The sequence below is a fragment of the Cetorhinus maximus genome, chromosome 8 (genome assembly GCF_964194155.1).
Source record: "Cetorhinus maximus chromosome 8, sCetMax3.hap1.1, whole genome shotgun sequence".
NCBI classification, from domain to species: domain Eukaryota; kingdom Metazoa; phylum Chordata; class Chondrichthyes; order Lamniformes; family Cetorhinidae; genus Cetorhinus; species Cetorhinus maximus.
Genome location: NC_135886.1, coordinates 97,689,912 through 97,713,977, shown reverse-complemented (window position 1 = coordinate 97,713,977; position 24,066 = coordinate 97,689,912). Strand labels below are relative to the sequence as shown.

The following is a 24,066-nucleotide window of genomic DNA, read 5'->3' as shown; positions in this document are numbered from 1 at the left end:
GATATAAATTTGTTTTCATTTTCAAAACAATTTTATGTAATTAGAAACATTTTTGCATCATTTGTTTATCCAATGATAAATTGTCTTGATTCCCCTAGACAGTGTTGCTTTAAAAATTTGGAGACTAATTAATATACACATGTTTTAGATCTTAGATCATTCATTTTGCAGAACTAGAATATACACTTATATATTGCCTTTCACATTCTTGTGAGATTCTAAAGTGCTAAACAGGCTAATGAATTACTTTTGTGTATTTTCTGTTTTGTAAGCAAACACAACAAATTAGTCAACAGTAAGGCCCTCAAACAGCGATGAGATAAGTGACCAGTTAATATTTATAATGCTGTTGGTTGGAGAATAAATATTGGCCAGGACAATAGAAATGCTCCCTGCTCTAAGAAAAATCGCAGAATCATAAAAATTTACAGCACAGAAGGCCAATTGGTCATTAATGTCTGTGCTAGACAAAAAAGAGCTCTCAAGCTTCTTCTCTCTTTCCAGCTCTTGGTCCATAGCCTTGTAGGTTGCAGCACTTCAAATGCATATCTGAGGAGGGCTCCTGCCTCTGTCACCTTTTCAGGCAGTGAGTTCCAGATACCCTCCACCCTCTAGATAGGGAGATTTCTCAATTCCCCTCCAATCCTTCTGCCAAATACTTTAAATCCAAGGCCTCCAATTATTGATCTCCCTGCGAAAAGAAATGGGCCCCGTATGCCTTCCTAACCAGCATATATTTGGAGTCACAATCTCAATGCACTAAAGATGAACAATGTGTAAGCCTTTTACGGAAGGCTCTTGCACACTATTGGCGCTTGGCACTGGCTTAAGCATTATTTTAGTGCAAACAGGTTTAAGAAGTGCACAGTTTGTTGGACATCATGCACACTTAAACTTAGTATTCGGTCTCTTCAACATCCTGAGCAAACAATGCTTGCATCTATGCTCTCCGAGCATGGCAGAAATCACGGAGGAGTGGAGCTGTGCGCAAATGTGACTGAACATAACTGGTGCTGTTGCTGCACTTTTTGCAGCTGCTGCCATCAGACAAATAGTGCTGTGTGATTTTGAAACTTCTTGCAGCATTCACTTTTGCATGAAGACCAGCCTTGAACAAGTGGTTTAGTGGGTGACAGCGCTTATTAAGTTGTATGGGGCACCTCTTAAAAATTCTGGTCTAGTTTGCAAATGATCAGTCATTTGAGTAACATTAATGTTAATTTGTATTTTTCAGAGAATAAATGGGACATGGTGTACAATGGACCAGTCAGAGAGCATGTCTGTGATCATCTAACTCCTGGTACATGGTATAGAATGAGGGTTTACTGCATTAGTAATGGAGGACAAAGTCAGGTAAAACCAGTTATTCAGTAGTGTATTTTCTTGAAACATTTTGCTGAATCTTTGAACTCATAGAGGCAAGAGATTTCTATTTTGTTACCTAGTTGCGCACATCAAGTATGTTCAGGTCCTAGAGAGCACAAGTTGTTTGAAAAATGAACTCAATCTCTGTAAATATTGCTTAACTTCACCTCTAAAGAAGGCTGCCTGTGGCCTTAGTATCGATTCACAAGACGTGCAGTGAAACCCCATTCAGATACTTATCACAAGTAAAACACTCAATGAAAAGAAAGAAGTCATCCACTCTGAATAGATAACTCCGTCACCAAATCTTATAGCTTTTAGAGATCTTTAGTCCGAAATAACCAGAAAAATACGGTACAGCTAAAATTGAATCTACCTGCAGTAAAGTAAAACAAAGTGCTGGAAAAGCTCAGCAGGTCTGGCAGCATCTGTGAAGAGAGACGCAGAGTTAACGTTTCAAGTCCAATATGACTCTTCTTCGGACAATAATATTCAGTTCTTTTGGAGATAGTAAATCAGCTTGTTAATTGATGGTCACTTACGAGAAATTAAATAACTACATTTTAACAATGTGCATAAATTCCCCACATAACCCATTTCTTGTCAGTTTTGTAGGTGACAGCCCTGGCCTCAGAGTTTGTGGCTGAACTGCTGTATACTTTTTGATAATTCTGAAAGCTATTCACTGATCTGCAGACAGCTGTGGAGTCAAAAAGCAATGAAATTTCATGATGCATATGCCTGAAAAGATTCATAGACTCATAGATGTTTACAGCACTGAAGGAGGCCATTCAGCCCATCGTGTCTGCGCTGGTAAACAAAGACCTGACTACATTAACCCCATTTTCCAGCGCTTGAGCCATGGCCCTGGAGGCCTTGGCAACGGAAATGAATATTTAAATACTTCTTAAATGTTACGAGAGTTTCTGACTGAACCACCCTTTCAGGCAGTGAGTTCTAGACTCCCACCACCCTCTGAATGAAAACATTTCTCCTCAACTGCCCACTTACCCTTCTACCTCTTACCTTAAATCTATGCCCCCTGGTTATTGACCCCTCCACTAATGGAAAAAGTGCCTCTTATCCACTCTATCTATGCCCTTCATAATCTTATACACCTCTATCAGGTCCCCTCTTAACCTTCGCTGCTCCAAGGAAACAACCCCAGCCTAACCAATATTTCCTCATAGCTCTGACCCTCCAGCCCAGGCAGTATCCTGGTAAACCACCTCTGCACCCTCTCCAGTGCAATCACATCCTTCCTATAATGTGGTGACCAGAACTGCATGCAGTACTCCAGTTGTGACCTAACCAGCGTTTTATACAGTTCCAGCATAACCTCCCTGCTCTTGTATTCGATGCCTCAGCTAATAAAGGCAAGTATCCCTCCTTAACCACATTATCTACCTGCCCTCCTACCTTCAAGGATCTGTGGATATGCACACCAAGGTCCCTCTGATCTTCAATATTTTCCAGGGTCTCCCCATTCATAGTTTAATCCCTCTCCTTGTCAGCCCTCCCCAAGTCACTCTTTTCCGGGTTGAATTCCATTTGCCACTGCTCTGCCCACCTGACCAGTCCATTGATATCCTCCTGCAGTTTACGGCTATCCTCCTCACTATTTACCACCCTACTAATTTTTGTGTCATTCACGAAATTCTTGATCGTACCCCCTACATTTAAGTCCAAATAATTTATGTACACCACAAACAGCAAGGGCCCCAGCACCGAGCCCTGTGGAACCCCTCTGGAAACAGACTTCCAGTCACAGAAACATCCCTCTACCATCACCGTCTGCTTCCTGCTTCTCAGCCAATTTTGGATCCAACGTGCCACTTTGCCTTGGATCCCATAGGCTTTGACTTTCTTGACCAGTCTGCCATGAGGGACCTTATCAAAAGCCTTGCTAAAGCCCATGTAGACCACATTAAATGCATTACCCTCATCAACACTCCTGGTTTCCTCCTCAAAAAATTTGATCAAATTTGTCAATCACGACCTTCCCTTAACAAATCTATGCTGACTATGCCTGATTAACGCTTGTCTTCCAAGTGCAGATATATTCTGACCCTCAGAATTCTTTCTAGTAACTTCCCCCGCTATTGTCCTGGTAGCATTAGCCTGAGCTACAACAGCTGGCCAATCAATTGATCTGGCTCTCAGTTCTGCCACCTACTTTCTTGAAATCTAGTCAAATTTACACTGAAGCCCTCCTATGTTTGCCTGGGGAACCGTTATAATTGGGACTACAGAGTTCTGTGTCTGAGAGCTTTACCACCTATTATACAGTGCACCTTATTCATTTGAATTTCTATTGATCTTATTTTCACATTCTCCCCCCGATTTTTGAGGCTTTGCTGTATTTGCATGTGCTCTGTTTGACTTCTGTCAAATTTCCTAGCTGCAGGGAGACATGCAGGGTTGAACTTGCTTTCCTGCCAGCCTGTTCATAGACCAGTGCACCATGAAGCAGCTTGGAAATGATGGGATGGGGTGCCCCTTGATTGGTTTCCAAGCAAGTTGAAAGTTGGGACCCCTACCTCCAACAAGCCATTTTGAAAGGCATTGGAGTGCTTCCTGTGGTGATGTACAGAGCAGGCTGTTGTGGAGCCAGGCACAAATTTACATGTCAAGAAATTGGCATGTTTTGGACAGTAAGACAGTATTTTTAGGTGCATCTTTTTTAAAAAAAACAAATAATGTCTTGTGGAATTTTCCCTTATGTTAGAACTCTGAAGCCCTGGGCCTATGTACAAAACATAAAAGGTAATTTGATGTTGAGAAACATGCAGCTATGAATCAGTGCTGCTTGCAGACCAGTGGTGGTCTTTACATTGGAATCTCCTTATGTTTCCTGCAACATCTATTTTACACCAGTGCAAAGTTCATGTTATAAATAGAGCTGAAAATTTTTAAGAGTCACATCAAAACTGCACCATCAAATTGAATTTTAGAGAAAAATACTATATCTGGAAAGTTAAGGAAACTTGAAAGATTCATTCATAACAATTTTGAATTGTAGCTGGATAATATAAGGAAAATGATGCTGTAACCACCAATCTTTTTTTTTAAATAAACAGGTATCTGAAATTTTGGCTGTACAGACTGCAGCTATCACTCCTGGACCTTGTCAACCCCTTCGTCTCTCTGGTAAAGCTAAAGCTAGAGAAATGGCACTCCGATGGGGTAAGAACTTTCCTGTATATGATTTGCACTTCTGCCTACACACCACGTACATCTCGACCTAATAGTTTATTTTATGTTTATCATTCCTGTGCAGCACCACCTGTTGTAGATGGTGGCTCCACGGTCACAGAATACTCTGTGGAGATTGGAGAGCCAGGATGGGATGATCGAAGACTTGTCTACAAGGGTCCAGAGCTAGAGTGTACAGTAGGCAGTCTTTTGCCAGGAAAAATGTACAGCTTCTGGATAAAATCTGCAAACAAAGTTGGGGTAAGAAACAAATTCAGATAACTGAGCTGCGTTTTTTAACATAACTGGAATGATTTTCAATTTAACAGTGGATATTAACGTGGATCTTCTGGTGATCATGTGATTGTCAATAACTAGATGTGCAACAGCACAAAATTTTTTGGGGGGATTGCATTTTAATGTGATTTTGAAAACTGCAATTTAGTGCTGTTCTCAAAAGTCATGCTTTAGCCACCCACCCATCCACTCATTTGTAGCTTAAAGTAGGATCTGAATTAATATTTTAGTCCTCGAGGTAATACTGCAGTTTTTGATTAATTGTATTTTTCTCAAATTCTAAATAAAATGGACAAAAAAACAAAAGTTACATAAAAATGACAGAACAGCTAAATGATTAATCCACACAAACGTGTGAACAATATGAACATTAAGATAAAAGCAAAAAACTACGGATGCTGGAAATCCAAAACAAAAATAAAAATACCTGGAAAAACTCAGCAGGTCTGACAGCAACTGCAGAGAGGAATACAGTTAACGCTTCAAGTCCGTATGACTCTTCAACAGAACATGTTCCTTCCAAACTATATTGATTTTATAATTGTCAGCAACTTTTAGTTCATGCTATTGTACATTCAAAGAAATGCTGAACAGACCATTGTCATGTTTGAATATATTATGAACTTTCAGACCATACTTTAAATTTTTGAACAAAAAACAAACTTAAATGGCTGCTGCAAACCATGTGACTTTTGGCAGTAGCAGCTCCAGACAATCCTGAGACTCACGCAAATACCTAATTAAATTTGGACATTCACAGCCATCTGGGGAATTCACATCCTTTTAAGAATAGAACTTCTACAAAAAGACTACAGCATTCTAGCTGACTCACCATTCTGGTTCACCATGGACAAAAGACGCATTGAAATTCAATGACAGTTAAACAAACGTGAATGGATCCCCATTGACCTCCCATTGTTTTATGATGGTCCCTCATCTGAACCCAGACTGGGTAAATTTCAAAGTATCAAGTGACAAACACAGGATGTTTATTGACCTGGCCGCCCACCTTATTTGGAAAAGGGCTATGGACTTGTAACCGGTCACATAGGTGAGTCAGCCACATTTGTTGCCTGTTTTTAAAACAGCAAACATGAGTTCTGCAGAGACAGAGAAACCATCAGAAAGTCATTGAACCAGCTGCATTCAACCAAGCAGCCAAGGTAATAAAAAGCAATACCTTGAAAGTGGGAGAAGGACTCTTCCCAACCTGTTCCAACTTCCAAGTTCACCTGAGAATCAGCCTCCTGGAAATTCAACTACAAGAAGCCTCGCAGCTAACTGAGAAACCTCTGCTTACAAGACCTTCAGCTAAAAGCATCAACTTATCTAAGAAACTACAGATCTGCCACAAAAGAGAGACAGAGACAATTATACATTGTAATCGTATTGTTTCTTTTTTTTCATCCAATTGTTGTTTGTCTGATAGTGAATGTGATTGAGATATCGTGTTTTTAAACCTCTGGGGCAAGTGTGGTATAAAATTGAAAAAAAGCTCGCTGTTGGAATTACTTAAGTTGGGGCATTATCCTTTGAGTGTAAAAATACACACCCCACATACTGTCTATGATCAATGTAATTTTGTGAGAAAGTACATTCTGTCTATGACAATTGTAATATGATCATGGTATCTCTAAATGTAAATTGAATGTGTAAAACCAAGCTGTATGTTTCTTTTCAGGTTCAATATTTTGAAGATGTTAGATGGGGTTATCAAACCCATGTCCCTATTTGGCAGTTTTGTCAATTATAGAATTGAGATGATAGATTCTGTGACATTTGATGTTGCCTTTAATTAACCAATTTTAAACTGCATGTGATTTGCTTTCTTCCATAGTATGGCCCACATTCTGAGAGGACTGATATCTCCACAGTAGCTGCCCCCCCTGACCAATGCAATACACCTGTAACCACGTGTAAGACAGCCACGTGCGTGCAAGTGAGTTGGGAGGTAAGCTTTTTAATATTTAAATTATTGAGTTTAGCAATTTTAAATAGTGAACTGTACAAGAATATCAATATTATGTTTTACGCTATTAGATGGAGTATATCAGATATTCCACTGTTATAGAATGTATTCCAACAGAGTTATATTATGATCATCAGGAAGACATTTTTCATTACATTGGCACTTGTTACCTGCCAAAACTGCCCTATCTACAAATTGTACCATGAAGTATATTGTTCAAAAAGACTGCTGCCACCGTTCAAATCTGATCACAACCACCCACCTCCAAACTCTTTTATCTATCCAAGTGGGATTTCAAAAGTCTTTTGTGTTCTACTATATTAGATCTCAAGCTAAACATTATCCTTTCTCAAGTTGAAATAACTCATGTTCTCTCTACAATATGTTTTAATGACTAACCCCGAGCATTATCCTGCATAAATTGCTATCTTTTGGAAAATTCTATTGGAATAATTTGTGGGCTGGGTTAGGGGTGTAGAAAGAGTTAAAATTTTGACAAGTTAAGGTTCAGATCCAAAGATTGCTAGGTGAATTAATGGCAAGACTAGAAAACATCCAAAATAATAACAATGGCTGCAGTGCTCAGATATGAACATGATTTCACCTGGTGACTTGAACATACAAATTACAGTTTCGAGATGCTACTTAGTACTGTCACGACAACGTGTTTTATGCCAAACTATTATGCTTAAACCACCGGATGGACAACCGAACTGAACTTTTAAAAACAGACTTTTTAAAACGCAAACTAAAAGTGAGGCTTGAGGTTGCAACAAAGATGGCTACCCAATTTGCATCACTAACCCCCAACATTGTCACCCACTGAGATGGAGGCACCACAAGTACATTTGCCACCTATCAAGGACAGTGGCCTCAGGAGAATGAGTGAATCACGTATCCTGTCTCAATTAGCAAGGCATCAAGGCAATCACCTGGGAAATTCAACAGGGCTTCGCAGGCATTAACTCATCAAGGTACAATGGAACTACGCTAAACCAATCACTTGAACAATGGGATACACTCTGAGAGAGAGGATTCCCAAACATGAACTGATTAAGTTACAAAGCCGAATACACTAAGCATGACCGTGTCTGAATCACTGGGTGATGGCCTTGTGACAGGCCCACCCTTGGTGTATTTTAACCTGCTTTCTCTGCAGTAAGCAGGACAAACAGCTGAGGCACTGATGAGAGAAGATCCGAGTGATGTTTCTTCTTCCTCTCTCCCTCTCTCTCTCCCCCCCCCCAACCCATCTTGCAAACTTTGAACCCTATTTGCTGACTGTGACCATCCAGGGATGTCCCTGCTGCAGATGGAGATTTCTTAAAAAAAAAACAGCACTACCATCTCCAGGAGAACTGCCATATCAGCCATCTACATCCTTAAATTGTCAGCATTGGGACCACTGAAGGAAAATTGCAAGACCACAGAATTCAGCCTGAAGCCAGCCAAGTCACCAAACTACATACTGTATACTCCTTTTACTTTTCTGGACTCTATAAATTGACAATCTGTCCTTCCCCCATTCTCATCTATTGATGTGCGTGTGTGAACTTTGTGTATGCGCGCGCACATGAAAGTTGGAGCATATGTTATTTACTAGGATCAGTTTAACTATAACAAAGCTAACTTGTTTCTTTGTTAAACTCAAGAAAACCTGTCAGATTAATTGTTCTATGATACAGCACGTAAACAGTTAAACACTTACTGACTTGGCAAGTATATCTTTTTAAAAAGAAAAACTGTTGCGGTCTAACGAGGAGAGGCAGAAGAGGTGAGCCATTCAGCCCCTTTCCCACTTGATCATAACAATGCGCTCAGAATATCTCCAATCTGTCTGAATAAAGCCAACTGAATTCATTATGTATGATGCATTTCCCAGTTCTTGCCAGAAAGATAATGTGTGTCAATTATGCACATAATTGCTGGCTGATTCTCACATCAGTAAATTCAGGGGCTTAAAGGATAGTCCATGAGTTGTGAATTTCCAGGACTTTTTGGTTGATTTATGCCACTGATGTTTGGATTTACAAACGCATTCTCACTCTTAGCCTCCCCCATATTTTCAAGATTTTGCTGGATTTGCACACTGAGTGCGGAGTCTGTCTTTGGGCGTTTAGATTCTCATGACTATTGAATGGTTTTGAAAAGTTGCAAATTTGGTTTGAAGAGTATTTTCAATAAATGTCTGCTTTGTAGAGTAACATGCGGAGCAGTTATTTGTGTTTCTTTCTCCTCAGCGCCCTTCATCTAATGGTTCTGAAGTCACGGAGTTCAGACTAGAATTTGGAGGCATGGAAGGTTGCATGCAGGTTATTTACTGTGGTCCTGCCCTTAGTTATGAAGTGAAAGCCCTGACACCAGCGACAGCATACTACTGTAGGGTTCAGGTATGAAAAATATCTTCAGGCGTTTTAATATAGGAATTACAACAAAGAGGATGGAGTTTCTGGTTTTTCATTTATGTGACTGCCACTTTTCCAGTTCTTTTATTCCATTATCACATTGTTGAAATGGGTGATGTGCACATTGTTTCTTACCCCACTCAGGCTGTGAATGCTGCAGGTCCTGGGTACTACAGCAGCACTGCCATATGTATGACACCTGCCTCAGTGCCAGCTGCAGTGAATGTACTGCAAGTGATTGATGAAGATCAGCTTGAAATTGTTCTTCCTTCACCATCAACGTGCCTTGCTATTCAGTGGGAGGAGCCTTGTTGCCATGGATCTGAAATCATTGGTTACAACATAGAATATGGAGATAAACAGATTGCAGCAGTCAGCAAAGTCACAAGTGCCATCATTGAGCATCTGCAACCAGATACATCATACAGGTATTTGCTTAGACTGAGTTGAACATATTTTCCAATACATTCAGTGAACAAATATAAAATTGAAAGTAGTTTTGAAACTACCATACCAGCCTGAATCAGCATTTGATGTGCCCTTTGTATTTTTAGGATACGAGTACAGGCTGTCAACAGTATTGGAGCAGGCCCCTTCAGTCATTCCATTAAAGCCAAAACAAAACCACTACCTCCTGAGCCACCTCACCTAGAGTGTGCAGTTGTCAGCTACCAGAGCCTTAAGCTTAAGTGGGGGGATGGGCCCAACAAAACTTTAACCACGGGTTCAACACAATATACCTTGCAGATGGAGGACAAATTTGGAAGGTAAGTCTGGCTCCATTCGAACCCTATTTTCATTTAAGATAACAAGTATGGAAAAATGTGTCCATGCGATGAACGCCAGGCCATCATTTCCATTTATTCCAGTTTTATAGTGTCAAGAAACTATCATATTTTTCCTAATATTATTGTGGGATACTGTAAAGCAGGTTATATGTGTGTGTGTGTGTATGTATGGCTGTGTGTGTGGCTGATTTAATTGGGCTGGAGACTGTAGACTGCAAGGTTTAAATTGTCAAACAAGTGAGGTGTAAAATGCATTTGAAATGGAGGTGAGTAAGCTAGTGGTGAGGCCTCAGCAGAGACAGTGTGAATGAAATTTGCATTTTTAGATAAGTGGAGAAGTGTTTGATTTTCAAAGGGACGTGGAAAATGTTTACAACTGGCAAGATAAATAAGGCAATGTTATTACGTTGATTTTTCACAAAAGTGCTGGCCATAATGGCAACATGAAAGTTTTTTATATTGGGAAAAGTAACTTATAAAGGCAAGTTGAAACAATGGGATTTACAGACCAAAAAGGGACAAATACATTTAAAAAAGGATGAAAGGTTATGTGACGGGTGGCCGTGAGAGATCTTGAAACAAGCTTGGTGGGGGGGGAAAGCCTCTAGCCGCCCTGCAGAAGGTTGCTCTTCCAGTAACCTAAGTTGTGTTAAAAGCTTTTGGAATACTATTGTCCAGTGGATGCTTGTGGTAATGTTGCTGGATAACTTGATTTGGAATCTATTTGGACTGTTGCCTTAAAGGGGGTTTGTAGTTGGGCGTCTGGTTAAGTAGAAATTTTGCGAACTGTTATAACCCTGTAACTGTAATCTTGTATGTGTTTTAAGTTTATTCTTTTGTTAATGTTTTAATTTAATCTTTAAAACCTCTAAAGGTGGTAGTAGACTCATTACTTCTGACTTGTGCGCAAAGCTTCTTGTAATAAATACAAATTGCAAAATCGTCATGATAGCGTGACCAAGTTTCCCTTGTGGATTTGGTCAGCCTGGCAAATACCACCTGCCATATCACAACAAAATATTGTGGTTCAAATACAGTATTTTGCAACAATCTGGTAATATGGATGTCAGGATTTAAGTTAACTTTACCAACTGAGTCAAGAGGTCTGTTGACCCTAACAGGCCTTTAACTGATGGCATTCCTGCAGAGGGGACAAGAACCAATGATATCTGGAACCAGGCAACCTACTTCACGCTGTTACTGACAGTGTACTGACAGCTGAACAAGCCTAAGCATCACTCGTTCTGATAATTTATTGGTTCACTATATTGTGATAATGCCATCTCTGGTCTCTATTGAGATTCTTGGAGTAAACTATGCCACCTATTGATCTGATTTATAAATAAGGCTCTAATTTATGTAGTGACGTGTTTCACACGCTCACGGTTTGTCCATACCGAAGAAAACATGCATTTCCATTGTTTACTAATGTGACCTCCAACTGCCGTGTAGCGTGAATACTTTATTGTATGCATAGCTAGTTTTTTAAATTTGATGGTAAAGTAATACAATTTACTTTTAAGGTTAGTGCTGGCTGTTTAGACTGGCTTTTATTACTGCTTGGATATAATTTTACCATCTGCATATTTTTCAGGTTCATTCCTATCTATAGCGGGCCTTGTCATACATATAAAGTCCAGAGACTGAATGAGTCCTCAGTTTACAACTTTAGAATTCAAGCATACAATGATGCTGGGGAAGGACCATTTTCTGAAGTTTACACTTTCACCACAACCAAATCTCCACCTCCTCCACTTAAAGGTAGATATCTGTGCAAAGCCTTTTTTCTCGAATAGGTGTCGGGCTGGGATTTTCCGTGCCTGCTGGCATCGGGCGTGTTCAGTGGCGTGAGTGGACAATATGGCGCCGATTGGTTTCATGATGGCATGAAACTAGTTCTCATTCGTCTGCTTGGCATCCACCGCCATTGGACATTGGGAACCACATTGTAATACATCAGTATATCATTATTAGGCCTGCCCGCCGGAATCATCCCCCCTCTCTGCCCTGCCCCCCGCCGCCCGGCTGGATTGTCCATCCTCCAGGTCAGTGGGAAAACACGCCGATATGTTTCCCAACACCATGTAAGCGACTTGCACCTGGTGGACTGCACTTTGCTTGGAACTTCTAGGTTTGTTTGCCTACCTTGATTCAGTTAGCACTTGCGGTCATCAGTGCCAGGCTTCACAGCACCACATCACTTTTATGGGGGCTCAGGGCAGGTCTCTATCTACTAGATTAGCCATATCTGGGTGACTTTTCAATGGCTGCAGGGCCAGGGCTTGCTTGGCGAAGGGGGAAAAGTGGCCTCAAGAAAGGCAAGAGGCTGCAGGACAAGGGCTGTACTGGGGAAGGAGGGTTATCCAGGGTGTGTGGGCACATGTTGATCTGTACAAGTGCCCTGAAGATATGATGAGGGCTGAGGAGGCAGTCTCCAGAGGAGATGAGGCCAGATAAACATGAGAGGGTATGTGTGTGAGAATGGGTGATGGTGTCCCTTGAGCTGGCAGTGAGTGAGATACCAATGAATGTGTGATGCCCTTGAGCCTGAGAGTTTAGAGTGATGAGATAGTTGACATACCCTGGCTGCACGAATGAGATCATTCATCCTCTATCTGCTTTGGATGGCCAGCCTCTTCCATGCAGCATTAGCACTGATCACCACTGCTACCACCTCCCAAGCCTGGTTGGTCATGCCGCTGTCCATCCTGCAGCCAAAGCAGGGGTAGAGGACATTGGTGGCAGGCCTCCACGGTGTCCAAAAGGCATTCCAGTGACACATCACTAAATCTGGGGGCTGCAGTTGCCTTTCGTGGACATCTTCCCTGCAGTGGTCGTGGCCTGGAAGCACTGAGATGGCGCCCAGCTTGATGAAGTGGCGAGGTGATGGTGTGGTGGGCGAATGAGAGGCCACCCGCCATGGAAATGGCGTGTTTCTCTGGAATGCCTTACTAATGTGATGGGTTTGGTGTGAAAACCCACCATTACGGCTGATGGGTAAAACATTGTTTTACCGGCCCGCTACCGCACTTAGTGCAACTCTGGGACGATTCAGCCCTCAGACTCTGACAATATGAAATTATCATGCTTTCCTTCTGAGAAAGTAGCAACCCTTTAATTCATTTAAAACCTAGGTTTTACTCACATGGTTTACTAGCACCCTGGAATGAAAAAGGACATTGAATCACTATAGCAAATTACAAACATATTTTTCATGTCTTAAGAAAGGGTTTCCTGTAAGGTTATTTCTAAAAATGTCGCTGAATCGTTATTTACTTTTAGGCAATTATAGTGTAATAAAAGATAGTGAAATAAAGCAAAAAAACTTAATGGCCTCTCCCTCTGGGGTAATAACATGAACTAATGGAGGACTGAAGTTTTACAGAGGAAGTTATCATTGTGGCCTGATGTAATAGTTGTCTTCTATCAATCATGAAAAACATGAAATACTTGTACTAAATATTCTCAAATGAAAAGGTTTGTGTTGCCCCTAATCTTATGTGAAATTGATAGACCAATTGATGAAAAGTCTACATTTCCCCGTTACCTGTAAACATCAATGCGAATTTCTGTACGTCTCTCAATTTATCCCTAGTTAAACACTTATTTCTGCTTTCACAAAACACAACTGTCAGTGAATGTAGCAGAAGAATGCTATGCTGCACTCAAGATACTTCTATTGCCTTCTATTGCATTGTCACTAAGTTGTATTAGATGCAGAGGCATTAATAATGGTGGTAATGTGTTACTTTCCCTAAGTGCTTAGATGATATTTAAACAGTTGGCAGGCTCTTTGATGAAGTAGTTTTGTTATTCGTCCTCCAGTTATCTTTATTAGGTACAGACTATGTATAGTCTATATGTGTGTATATATATATATATATATATATATGGAAGAACTTAAAATGCAGTAATTATCCAGACAAATACATGATTTCCCCTGTTCCATGCCACATAAATGCACCACCCCTCAGTAATTTTCTCTTGTTGAGTTGAACTAGTCTTTTAATAAATACAATAAATTGCATAAATTGAAATAATGAGAAGATCTGGTCAAATTAACCTTAGGCTTGACAATTCAAAGTAATATATCAATGACAAAAGTGGCATTGAAGATGTCTTGCATAGTGTGGGAATTAGAACTAGGGAAATAAATACTCAAAGTTAACTGAGTATTTCCTATAGGTTTGCATTTATAAGTGAGTGAGTGTCAACAGAAGAAACCACTGATTTGTTGACTTTTGGATTTTCTGCTTTGCCTAACACTTAATTTTATGTTGTAAACAGATGTGCTTTTTAATCCCTTTCAGCTCCCAGAGTACAAATGTCGGAAGAAAACATTTGTGAAATCACGTGGGAAGCGCTACAGCCAATGAAAGGGGATGCAATTGTTTACACACTTCAGATTATTATTGGGAGAGATACTGAGCAGGTAGTGTTACATTTTCCTATAGGAGTCTTGAATGTACCAACACGTCTTATAAAGTGGAACACTTAATGCTTGTAACACTTTTCCAGTCACAGTTGAGCTTTCTTTGTCAGTCTTGAATTTGAGTTGACATTTCCAATTTAACAGAAGGAGCTAGATGTTACTGTGCTACAAGATCATTTGTTATACTGTGAGATGATGGTTTCACCAAAGTGATCTTAGCCTCCCAACTCCATCTCTCAGGTCTGTTTGTTTCGGTCAACAAAAGCTGTGGTGAACAAGTTAGGAATTGGAAAAAAATGCAGAAGTGTTTTTTTAAATTTAACCAGGTTGTTCATTTCTTGATCTTCAGCAAAAACAATTTGCCAATATTTAACCCAATGTTAAAAAGAAACCAGTTAGTCAGCATCCTTAACCACCTCGTTAAAAATGCAGTAAGTAAATGGAATTGTATCATGAATATTTGTATGTTACCTGCTGGCTAAATAGCTTCTTTCTTAGATCACATGAAATGCATGGGCTCTGTATAAATTTATAGTTAATTCAAACCCCAGCCGTGTGAAAGAAGACATGAAAATAAAACAACAAATTGATTAAGGGTAGTTGACGCGAATTGATGAAGGGTTCTGTCACTGGCATAAATTAATTCATGAAATCCTTGAGCTTTATCTCATCTGACTATATGCTTTCTATTGTTCTTTGAGTGGCTTATTAATTTAATACAGGCTGCCTTCCAGTAACACTGTTTTTGGATTTTTGCTGTAATTTCAAACTGGAGATTTCATTAATTTGTCTTGTTGAATGTATAAACATTTCCCTTTTCTTTTTCCATCTTGCAACTACATGTGAGTAATGAGTTTTGAGGGTGGCAAAATGGCCAGTATACTGGAGAGCTACCCATTCTTTTAATACTGCTGTGGGATGCATTTCATGTATCTGAACTACTAGAATGGGAAAGAGGAATGTGTTGCATTTTAAACCTTCACCTGGTATTGATGCTTCATATGCAATGCCACAGGAGATTTTCAAGTAAAACTGAAAGTCAGCAACACTCTTGCTCAGCTCTGAGAACTCAGCAACTCCAACATTAAGAAATCTGAGTTTCATAGCTATGGAGCACTCGCTTGGATATAGGGAATGGAGGCAAAGGCAAAATTAAAAAAAAACATTCGCGCCACTGATAATTGGCTGAGATTTTAACTTGATCTTGCCAATGGAGCTGTTACAGCATGGTGTTCCATAAACTTCATAAAATGGATACTGTATATTTAAACATTTAAATAATTTTAATAAAGAATCCATCCCTGTTCATTTTTATAAAATGACATCAGTAATGAAGTTGTAGAGTTACTAATTGGGTCTCAAAGCTGTTCTTGATCTCGCTAATTGAATTCTCCCAGTCAATTGATATTCAGTTTGGTCATTATTGTTTTAAGATTCTTGGAAAGATAATTATTTTAATAAATGTATGTATTTCAGTGGTCACAATGTGTTCAGACTGGAAATTCTGCTTGGGTACATGACCAGTTTCGTTTGCCAAAAGTCACGATCAGTAATTTACAGTCTTACTTTTCCTTTTAGATTTTATTTTAGCTACCACATAGTCCATTTAACTTTCTTTAACATTGAGCTTTGAAGTGTGTAACCTTCTTTTAGATACTCTGTGCACTTACAAATGTGTACTACCTGATTCCTTGTGAAATTGCATATAGGAAATACAGCTTAAAAACAATGGATAACAGAAGCTATCACTGTAATAGCACAAGTTTTTTAATGGGGAGAATTTAAATTACAGCGAAGAGCCATTGACTTTTTTGACATTTGTTATGACCACAGAAGATGCTATTTGCTGAGGAAGCCAGATCCCAAAATGAAACCTTTCCTACTGATTATAAACGTTTTTTTTTTCATATTTTGAAAACGAGAAGGAAAATCTACTGACCCCAAAAGCATAGAACTCCAGTGACACCTTTAGGATTTTAAACATTAAAAGATTTATTAAAAAGAGAAAAAAGCACATAAGATTAAATCCACTCAGTTAAAACAGACTTGCAGAACAACCCCCAAAAAATCCGCTTGGCCAAAACGCACAATTAAGCTACCTTCTTGGCAACAACTCCCTAATAGATCTTAACTATAAAAATCCATTAATATTACCCAAGGCAAAGAATTGTTGTCACTTTAATAAAGGTGTACTACACAACTCCTCAAACACTTCCACTCAGAGGTGGAAATCCAAAAGGAAAGTTTCAGATACAGACTGCTTTCTGAAAACAGACTTTTCTGGCTTGAAACTGGATGGCTGCTTCAAATTCACAACTTTCGCACCTCCTCAGCACACAGATCTGATCTCAGGGCATTTCCCCTACTCAGGCAGCCAAAGGCTGCGCTGGCCCACTGAAGGTGGTGTTGAACCTTGTCGTCGATATCTGCCCTTGTTGACAGTAGGCTGCCAAGGTATGGAAACACACAAATACACTTCTTTACAGAATACACCATATTCCCAAAAATATTTTTTTAAAAATCCATCATCACACATTATACAATCACAGTATGAAAATGGAACCAACAGACCATCAAAAACCTCATGTAGTACCACTTAGACTATAGGTTACTGTTGACCATTACAGCACTGCTAAATAATAGGGTAGGAATACCAGTAGATGAATAAATTAATACAGCAGTAGAAATAGCAATTAATTTTAAAAATGAAGCAGCAGGCACTGGTGAATTCATGACGAAGCAGATTATTTAGTGAATTAATAGACCTTTGAGCATGCCAACACATCAAAAACTAAATGGAGAAGCAGGCATAGTGAATTAATCAATTAATTGAACACTGGGCATCAGCAAATTAATAAATGAATGAAGCAAGGAACACACTGGCTCTCATTCAATCAATGGAGCAACAGACAGTGACAGTTAAATAATGGAGAAGCAAGCAACAGTCTCACTTAGTGAGCATTATCATGGTACATCTACTGGTATATAAATGTATACATGTTCCTGAACCAAATCTGCTTCTGGCTGATAAAATTGATATCTGAGATTTGTGTGTTAACTTGAGGTTTGGGATGAAGTGGATGTGTGTCGATGTCACTCTGGAATTGAATACTGTGGCTATTGTTGACTTAATCATGGAAACCTTATATATCTGTAATTTTCCCCCATATCATGCCTGACTTGAGTGGTTATAGACCTTATTGAACAAAAAAATTCTCAGAGCCTTGCACAACCATCATTCATCCCAAAACGGTTTACTGCCAGTGAAGTACTTCTGAGCTGTCATCGTTGTTGGAATGCAGGAAATGTGGCAGCTTTTTTGCAAACAGTAACTCTCACCAACATCAGTATGTGTTTTGTTTTTACTTTGAGGGTTGAATATTGACCAAGGCAGGATGCCGGAGCTAATTCCCCTACTCTTCTTCCAAAAAGATCCCATGCATCTACTGTGTCCACCTGAGGGGAAATCAGACCTTGGTTTAACATCTCATCCAAAAGACAGTACTGCACTGAAGTGCCAGTCTGGATTTTTGTACTCAGGTTCTGGAGTGGAATTTGAATCCATAACCTTCTAACTAAATGCTACCAACTGAACCATGGCTGACACATCAAACACATTAACCAAAAAAGTTGTTTAAATATGTTTCATTTAATAAGAGATGAATTACTTATGTTATTTTCTGTGTTTAAATCTAGGTGTACAAGGGGCCAGCGACTTCATTTCATTTCACAAACTTTCAGACAAACTGTGAATATAGGTTCAAGGTCTGTGCTGGCCGCCAGTATCAAGATGCTGTTGGAATGCAAGAACTCTATGGACCCTACAGTCCAACTGTGCCATTCTCATCTCAGAGACAAGAATCCGCCTCAAGTAGTTCCGAAACTACTGTGGAGCTCACAAAGGTCAACAAGGAAACACTAACTGATGAGCAGTTTGCTGCCCTGATTGTTGCGGGCTTTGCTGTAGTTTCCATTTTGTTTGCTTTCATTATTCAGTACTTTGTAATTAAGTAGAGATTGAAAAACACATTAATGGCTATGTTTGTATCATCTACGATAAAGACTCTGGCTTTTTTTCTCGGTTTATCGTCCAAATTAAACTGATAGTTGGAAATGATTGTATGCTGAGAACATACATTTCCATCCTTCTTGCTGCTGACAGAATGTGAGGCAGTGGTAGCAGAACCCTGTGCACATGCAAAGCCACAATTCTCATAAAGGGGTCATCTGAGGCTTCTAATTTCCAAAACAGCTGCTCTACGGACAGCTAGGATTGCCTTAGTATTTTAGACCCTCAAGCCAGTGCTATCCAGCCAGTAGATGTTTAGGTTTTGCAAAAGGAGCCCTTCTGAAAGAGCTGAGAGAGGTGCAGTAGACGCAAGCCAATTTTAAACAATAGTAGGGAACATATTGAGATAGCAAAGGTTTTTATGATCTAGAGCAGAGCTTTATTAGTGGTCATGACTTCAGATGAACTATGAACTACTTTAGTGAAAGATTCTAGTGCATATGGTTTCATTACACAAAAGAAAAGCATAACCACTGCTGGTTGCAGGGTAGTTAAATGTGTATTGAACATAAGTTTGAAAAAATATAGTTTGTACTGTGCAGTTAGTTTGAAAAAAGTCCTGCAAATTGCATCACCTGTATACTTAAAGGTGACTGTGTTGGACCCCAGATTTGCATTTAACTTCTTTGTTTTCTGGCAATCCATGAAGGTAATTCAGTGCTAACGTGCTTGCAATAAACTGCAGCACTTTGTAGCAAAGCACAAATTTTAATAATGTCTCTGATTGTAACAGTGCAATATAAAAGTTGCAGTTTGTTATAAATGTTTCACTGTTTGGTTCAAACTGTGCAGTTTTTTTCCAAGAATACAATATCCAGAAAAAAACAATAAACTAAAATGTAATAAGTTTCTTAGTTTTTCCTTTAATTGAAATAGAGGAAAGAACATAGCCTTTAAGATACGTCCTCCAAGTTATTGTGAATCTCAAAACAAACTTGCAATTTTAGAATATGATTTATCATTTTGCTAAGCATGATTTCCAAAATGCTGCAGAGTACCCAAATGACCACATTATATGCCATCATGTAGAATGTCAGTATTACATTCCACTACTTTAGCATCAGAGACGGCGCCATTTGGTTTTTAAGGATGTGCACATGGAAGAAATGAGTTTAAAACTTTCACTTTCAACCAGCTCAGTTGGTTTGTGAAGAAAGAAAGGGCGAGTCATTATGTTGTGAAGTAGCAATATCTTTTTTCTCCTAGGAATTTCATTTATGGTGCAATTCTAAAATAATCTCTCCAAATATATATCTTCCATTTTATATTTTATTTATTACAGTTAAGTACAGGAAATTTATGTATGAATGTATTAAACTTGTAGCAAGTCTTAACTTAATTAACAGTTTCTCAATGTATTGGATTGCCCTGTTACTGGAAAATCTGTTTCCCTATTTGGATAACTAAACAGAAACAAATGTTTAGTCTCAATAGTCCTGTAGAATGGTTTACGTGCTTTTCTTCCCGGTGAGCCTGTTTTTTCATTTCCTGTTTATTTCTTAAATGAATTGTGGCATTCAGTTAAAATTAAGATTCCTGATAGTGCTGTTTTTTGGGCTGTTTTGCCAAAGGTGATCTTTCAATTTCAGTTTTTTAATGGAATAAGCCACATTGGTGGTGGTTAACTGTTGTATGGTGGTGGTTGGTTGAAACAGTGTCATTTCGACACCTGGGCAAGCTGTGCTTCAGCAAATAGTCAAAGAGGTATAAAACTGGCAGATTTCGAGACTGGAGTATTTTCATAAGAAACTTATGGTGCCTGATTCTGGATGTTTTAAGTACAATAAACACACAAGTTGTATAACTGCTTAAACCATTGGCAGTAAATTGATTACTGCAATTTATTGTACTGGGTACAGTAGTAATTTTATGTTGCATAGTTTTAAATATTAAATATACATTCCAAAACTACCTTAGGTGGCATTAATGTACTAAATATTATTGCTTTCAACTTTATGTATTGTACTATATGGAATCATTCACAGATTCATGTTAAAACTGCCATTCCAATGTATGACTAAACTGTAACTATCAAATAGATAATATATTTAATAACGGCCAATAAAATGTAAATTAATTACATAAAGTTTAAGGTTTTGTACACTAACTTATTTCAGACACAGTCAAGTGTTTAGTTCTATATTTCACTACTTGTACTGCTGCATCCATTTCCTAAAACTAGGCTCTGTTTCAAAAATATACTTAATTTCTTTTTGACAGGAAATTGTGTTTTGGATCATAATTGAAATGCAAACTTGGACAATTTATCAAAAACCTTTTAAAATTTCTTTGGAAAGGAATTGTCTTCAAGAAATTGTGAATCACGTCTTAGAGACTGCTTTGATTTGCTTCCTGAATTTGGGAGAATTCACTGCCAACGCAAAAGAGAATTTGAGGGGAGACATTTTCCCAAGTGGTTGGGATCCTATGGGGTTTTTTGTGCAAATACTTGTATAACTGTAGATAATTAAAAATCTTGCAAATAAGATTACATTTATAGTGTGTAGAATCGTATACGTACAAAATTGCTGGGCAGGAAGAAAGCTATTTATAAAGTATTGTGTATAAGTCACTTTGACATTTTGAATTGAAGTTAGCTATGATGAATATTGAATAACCATATGTAGAACGCCAAATGTTGCACAAAGCCATAATACGTCTGAATTCTTGCCCTGAAAACTTTCTATGTGCCTATAAAAGGATTTCAAACAAATCATATCTTTTCCTGCATTACCACAGTGACTACACTTCAAAAGTACTTTATTGGATATGCTTTGGGATATCCTAAGATCGTGAAAGGCCTTACATAAATGCAAATCTTTTTTCTCTTTTTCACGTTGGCAATTTGGTTCATGGTTTAAGATTTACTTCTGGGTTTTTGTCTGTCTAAATTATCTCATCCTACATAACAATTTAAAGATATTCAGCTCACATTTCCCCAGAGCTCCCCAATCTCCCACCGCAACTTCATTAGACACCCAAAGAAATGTCTGGCCGGTGTCTTCAATTCTCTTCCTAACTTCTGTTAACGCTACATATAGTGCATTTGTTTTGACTGTTATACTTTACTCCTGGATTTTAGCACATAATCTAGGCTTATGTTTAGTGCACTACCACGGAAGTGCCACACTGACCAGGTGCTATCTTTTGGATGAAACATTAAATTGAAAGTGTCAGCGTGGCTCATTTAGTGTCAGCCATGGCTCAGTTGGTAGCACTTGTCTCTGAGTCAGAGGTTGAGGGTCCAAGCCTCACTTCAGAACACAATCTAGGCTGAAGTTCCAGGGCAGTATTGAGGGAGCTCTGCATTGTCCAAGATGCCATAATTCAGATAAAATATGAAGCCGAGGCCCTGTCCTCAGGTGGATGTAAAGGTATTTCAAAGAAGAACAGGGATTTCATATCTGGTGTCCTGGCCAATATTTATCCCTTGATCACCAAAAACAGATACTAATCCCATGGTGTTTGCAGGAGCTTGCTGTGTTCAAATTGGCTACAATGTGCTTTGGGATGGGCTGAAGTTGATCTAAATTACGTTGTCTGAATTACAGCCCTAAACAATTAAAACATTTCAAAAGTACTCTATTGGCTGAAAATGCATTGGGATTGTCTTGAGATTGTGAAAGGCTCCATACAAATGTAAATCTTAGTTTTTGTGTGTCCCAGTTTTTTAGTTGAGATGGATGTAAAAAATCTCATGTTTATTTGAAGAGCGGAGGACTATCCTGGTGTTCTGACTAGCATTAAGCTCTCAACCAAAATTACTGAAACAAATTAACTGGTCATTTATCTCATTGGTGTTTCTGAAACCTGGCTGTGTACAAGTTGACTGCCACATTTGTCTACATGACAGTGACTACAATTTGGAAAGTAAGTGAAGTGCTGAACTTTGGCACACCCTGAGGACATGAATGTGCAAGTTTCTTTCTTTCTATGCAAACATAGACTAAAAAAATTATTAGGCATTTACTGGTAAATACTTGGAGAACAAATTGCAAGAGTATGGGAAAGAGCTGGGGAGCTGGACTGCTCTTCAAAAGAGCTGGTGTAGACTCCATGGACCAAGTAGCTGCCTTTTGTGCTTTACTATTTTAAGTAGACGAATTTAACCATTCTTAAACCTTTCAAGCTGTTATTTGTCAGTGATGTTGGACCTCAAATATTTTAAACCATCATAAAGTGAGCTCCGCTTCAAGTGAAATAATCAATTGAAAGCCAATTTGGCTATGTGTATTACTTTCTAAGACTTCATTAAAGTAAGCAGAAATGTCTTAAAATGATCATAGCAGTCAGGAATTATAATTGTTCCACCATTGGTGGCTGTGCCTTCATTTGCTTAGGGCCCCAAGCTCTGGAATTCCCTCTCCTTTCCGTCTCAACCTCGCTCCCCTCCTTTAAGACGCTACTTAAAACCTATCTCTTTGACCAAGCCTTTGGTTACCTGACCTAATGTCTCCTTAACAAAAACAAAAATACCTGGAAAAGCTCAGCAGGTCTGACAGCATCTGCGGAGAGGGATACAGTTGACGTTTCGAGTCCGTATGTCCCTTCATCAGAACTAAGACATATAGAAATAAGATGAAATATAAGCTGGTAGAGGGGGGTGGGACAGGTAGAGCTCGATAGGGGGCCAGTGATAGGTGGAGGCCAAGAAGAGATTGCCAAAGATGTCATAGACAAAAGGACAAAGGGGTGTTGACGGTGGTGATATTATCGAAAGAATGTGCTAATGGGGACATTAAAGGGTAGCAAGCAGGACAAGCTAGTGGCAGATGGCCCTAGTATGGCTGGGGTGTGGGGAAGGGATCGAAATGGGCTCAAAGGTGGAGATGAAACAATAGATCGTAATAAATTTAAAAATAGAAGGGAAAAGAAAAATATACTTGTAAAAAAATGATAAATTATTGGAAAAGGGGGGATCAGAAAGGGGCTGGGGATGGAGGAGAGAGTTCATGATCTGAAATTGTTGAACTCAATATTAAGTCCGGAAGACTGTAATGTGCCTAGTTGGAAGATGAGGTGCTGTTCCTCCAGTTTGCGTTGAACTTCACTGGAACATTGCAGCAGGCCAAGGACGGACATGTGGGCAGGGTGGTGTGTTGACATGTCAAGCGACAGGGAGGTCTGGGTCATGCTTGCGGACAGACCGAAGGTGTTCCACAAAGCGGTCACCCAGTCTGTGTTTGGTCTCTCCAATGTAGAGGAAACCGCATTGGGAGCAGCGAGTACAGTAGACTAAATTGAGGGAAGTGCAAGTGAAGTGCTGCTTCACTTGGAAGGAGTGTTTGGGCCCTTGGATGGTGAGGAGGGGGGAAGTAAAGGGGCAGGTGTTGCACCTTCTGCAGTTGCATGGGAAGGTGCCGTGGGAGGGGGTTGAGGTGTAGGGGGTGATGGAGGAGTGGACCAGGGTGTTCTGGAGGGAACAAACCTTCCTCTCCCTCCCAGAACCATGATAGGGTCCCCCTTCTCCTCACTTATCACCCCACCAGCCTCAGCGTTCAAAGGATCATTCTCCGCCATTTCCACCAACTCCAGCATGATGCCAC

At 39.4% G+C, this 24,066-nt stretch overlaps 1 protein-coding gene across 3 annotated transcripts in view; it reads left to right on the top strand.

The window, feature by feature from the left end:
- The window catches only part of LOC144683823 (fibronectin type-III domain-containing protein 3A-like), a 152,636-nt gene extending 132,030 nt beyond the window's left edge, over positions 1–20,606 (top strand). For 2 of the 3 annotated variants that reach the window (XM_078547290.1, XM_078547289.1), the window contains exons 17-26: positions 1,235–1,353; positions 4,446–4,551; positions 4,646–4,821; positions 6,695–6,808; positions 9,067–9,216; positions 9,376–9,659; positions 9,786–9,998; positions 11,614–11,780; positions 14,330–14,451; positions 18,148–20,606. In XM_078547290.1, the coding sequence (XP_078403416.1) occupies positions 1,235–1,353; positions 4,446–4,551; positions 4,646–4,821; positions 6,695–6,808; positions 9,067–9,216; positions 9,376–9,659; positions 9,786–9,998; positions 11,614–11,780; positions 14,330–14,451; positions 18,148–18,465 (1,769 nt within the window). In that variant the 3' untranslated portion in view covers positions 18,466–20,606. The remainder of the gene's footprint in view (positions 1–1,234; positions 1,354–4,445; positions 4,552–4,645; positions 4,822–6,694; positions 6,809–9,066; positions 9,217–9,375; positions 9,660–9,785; positions 9,999–11,613; positions 11,781–14,329; positions 14,452–18,147) is intronic. The other variant, XM_078547291.1, reaches the window with a different exon arrangement.
- The last annotated feature ends 3,460 nt before the right edge of the window (positions 20,607–24,066 follow it).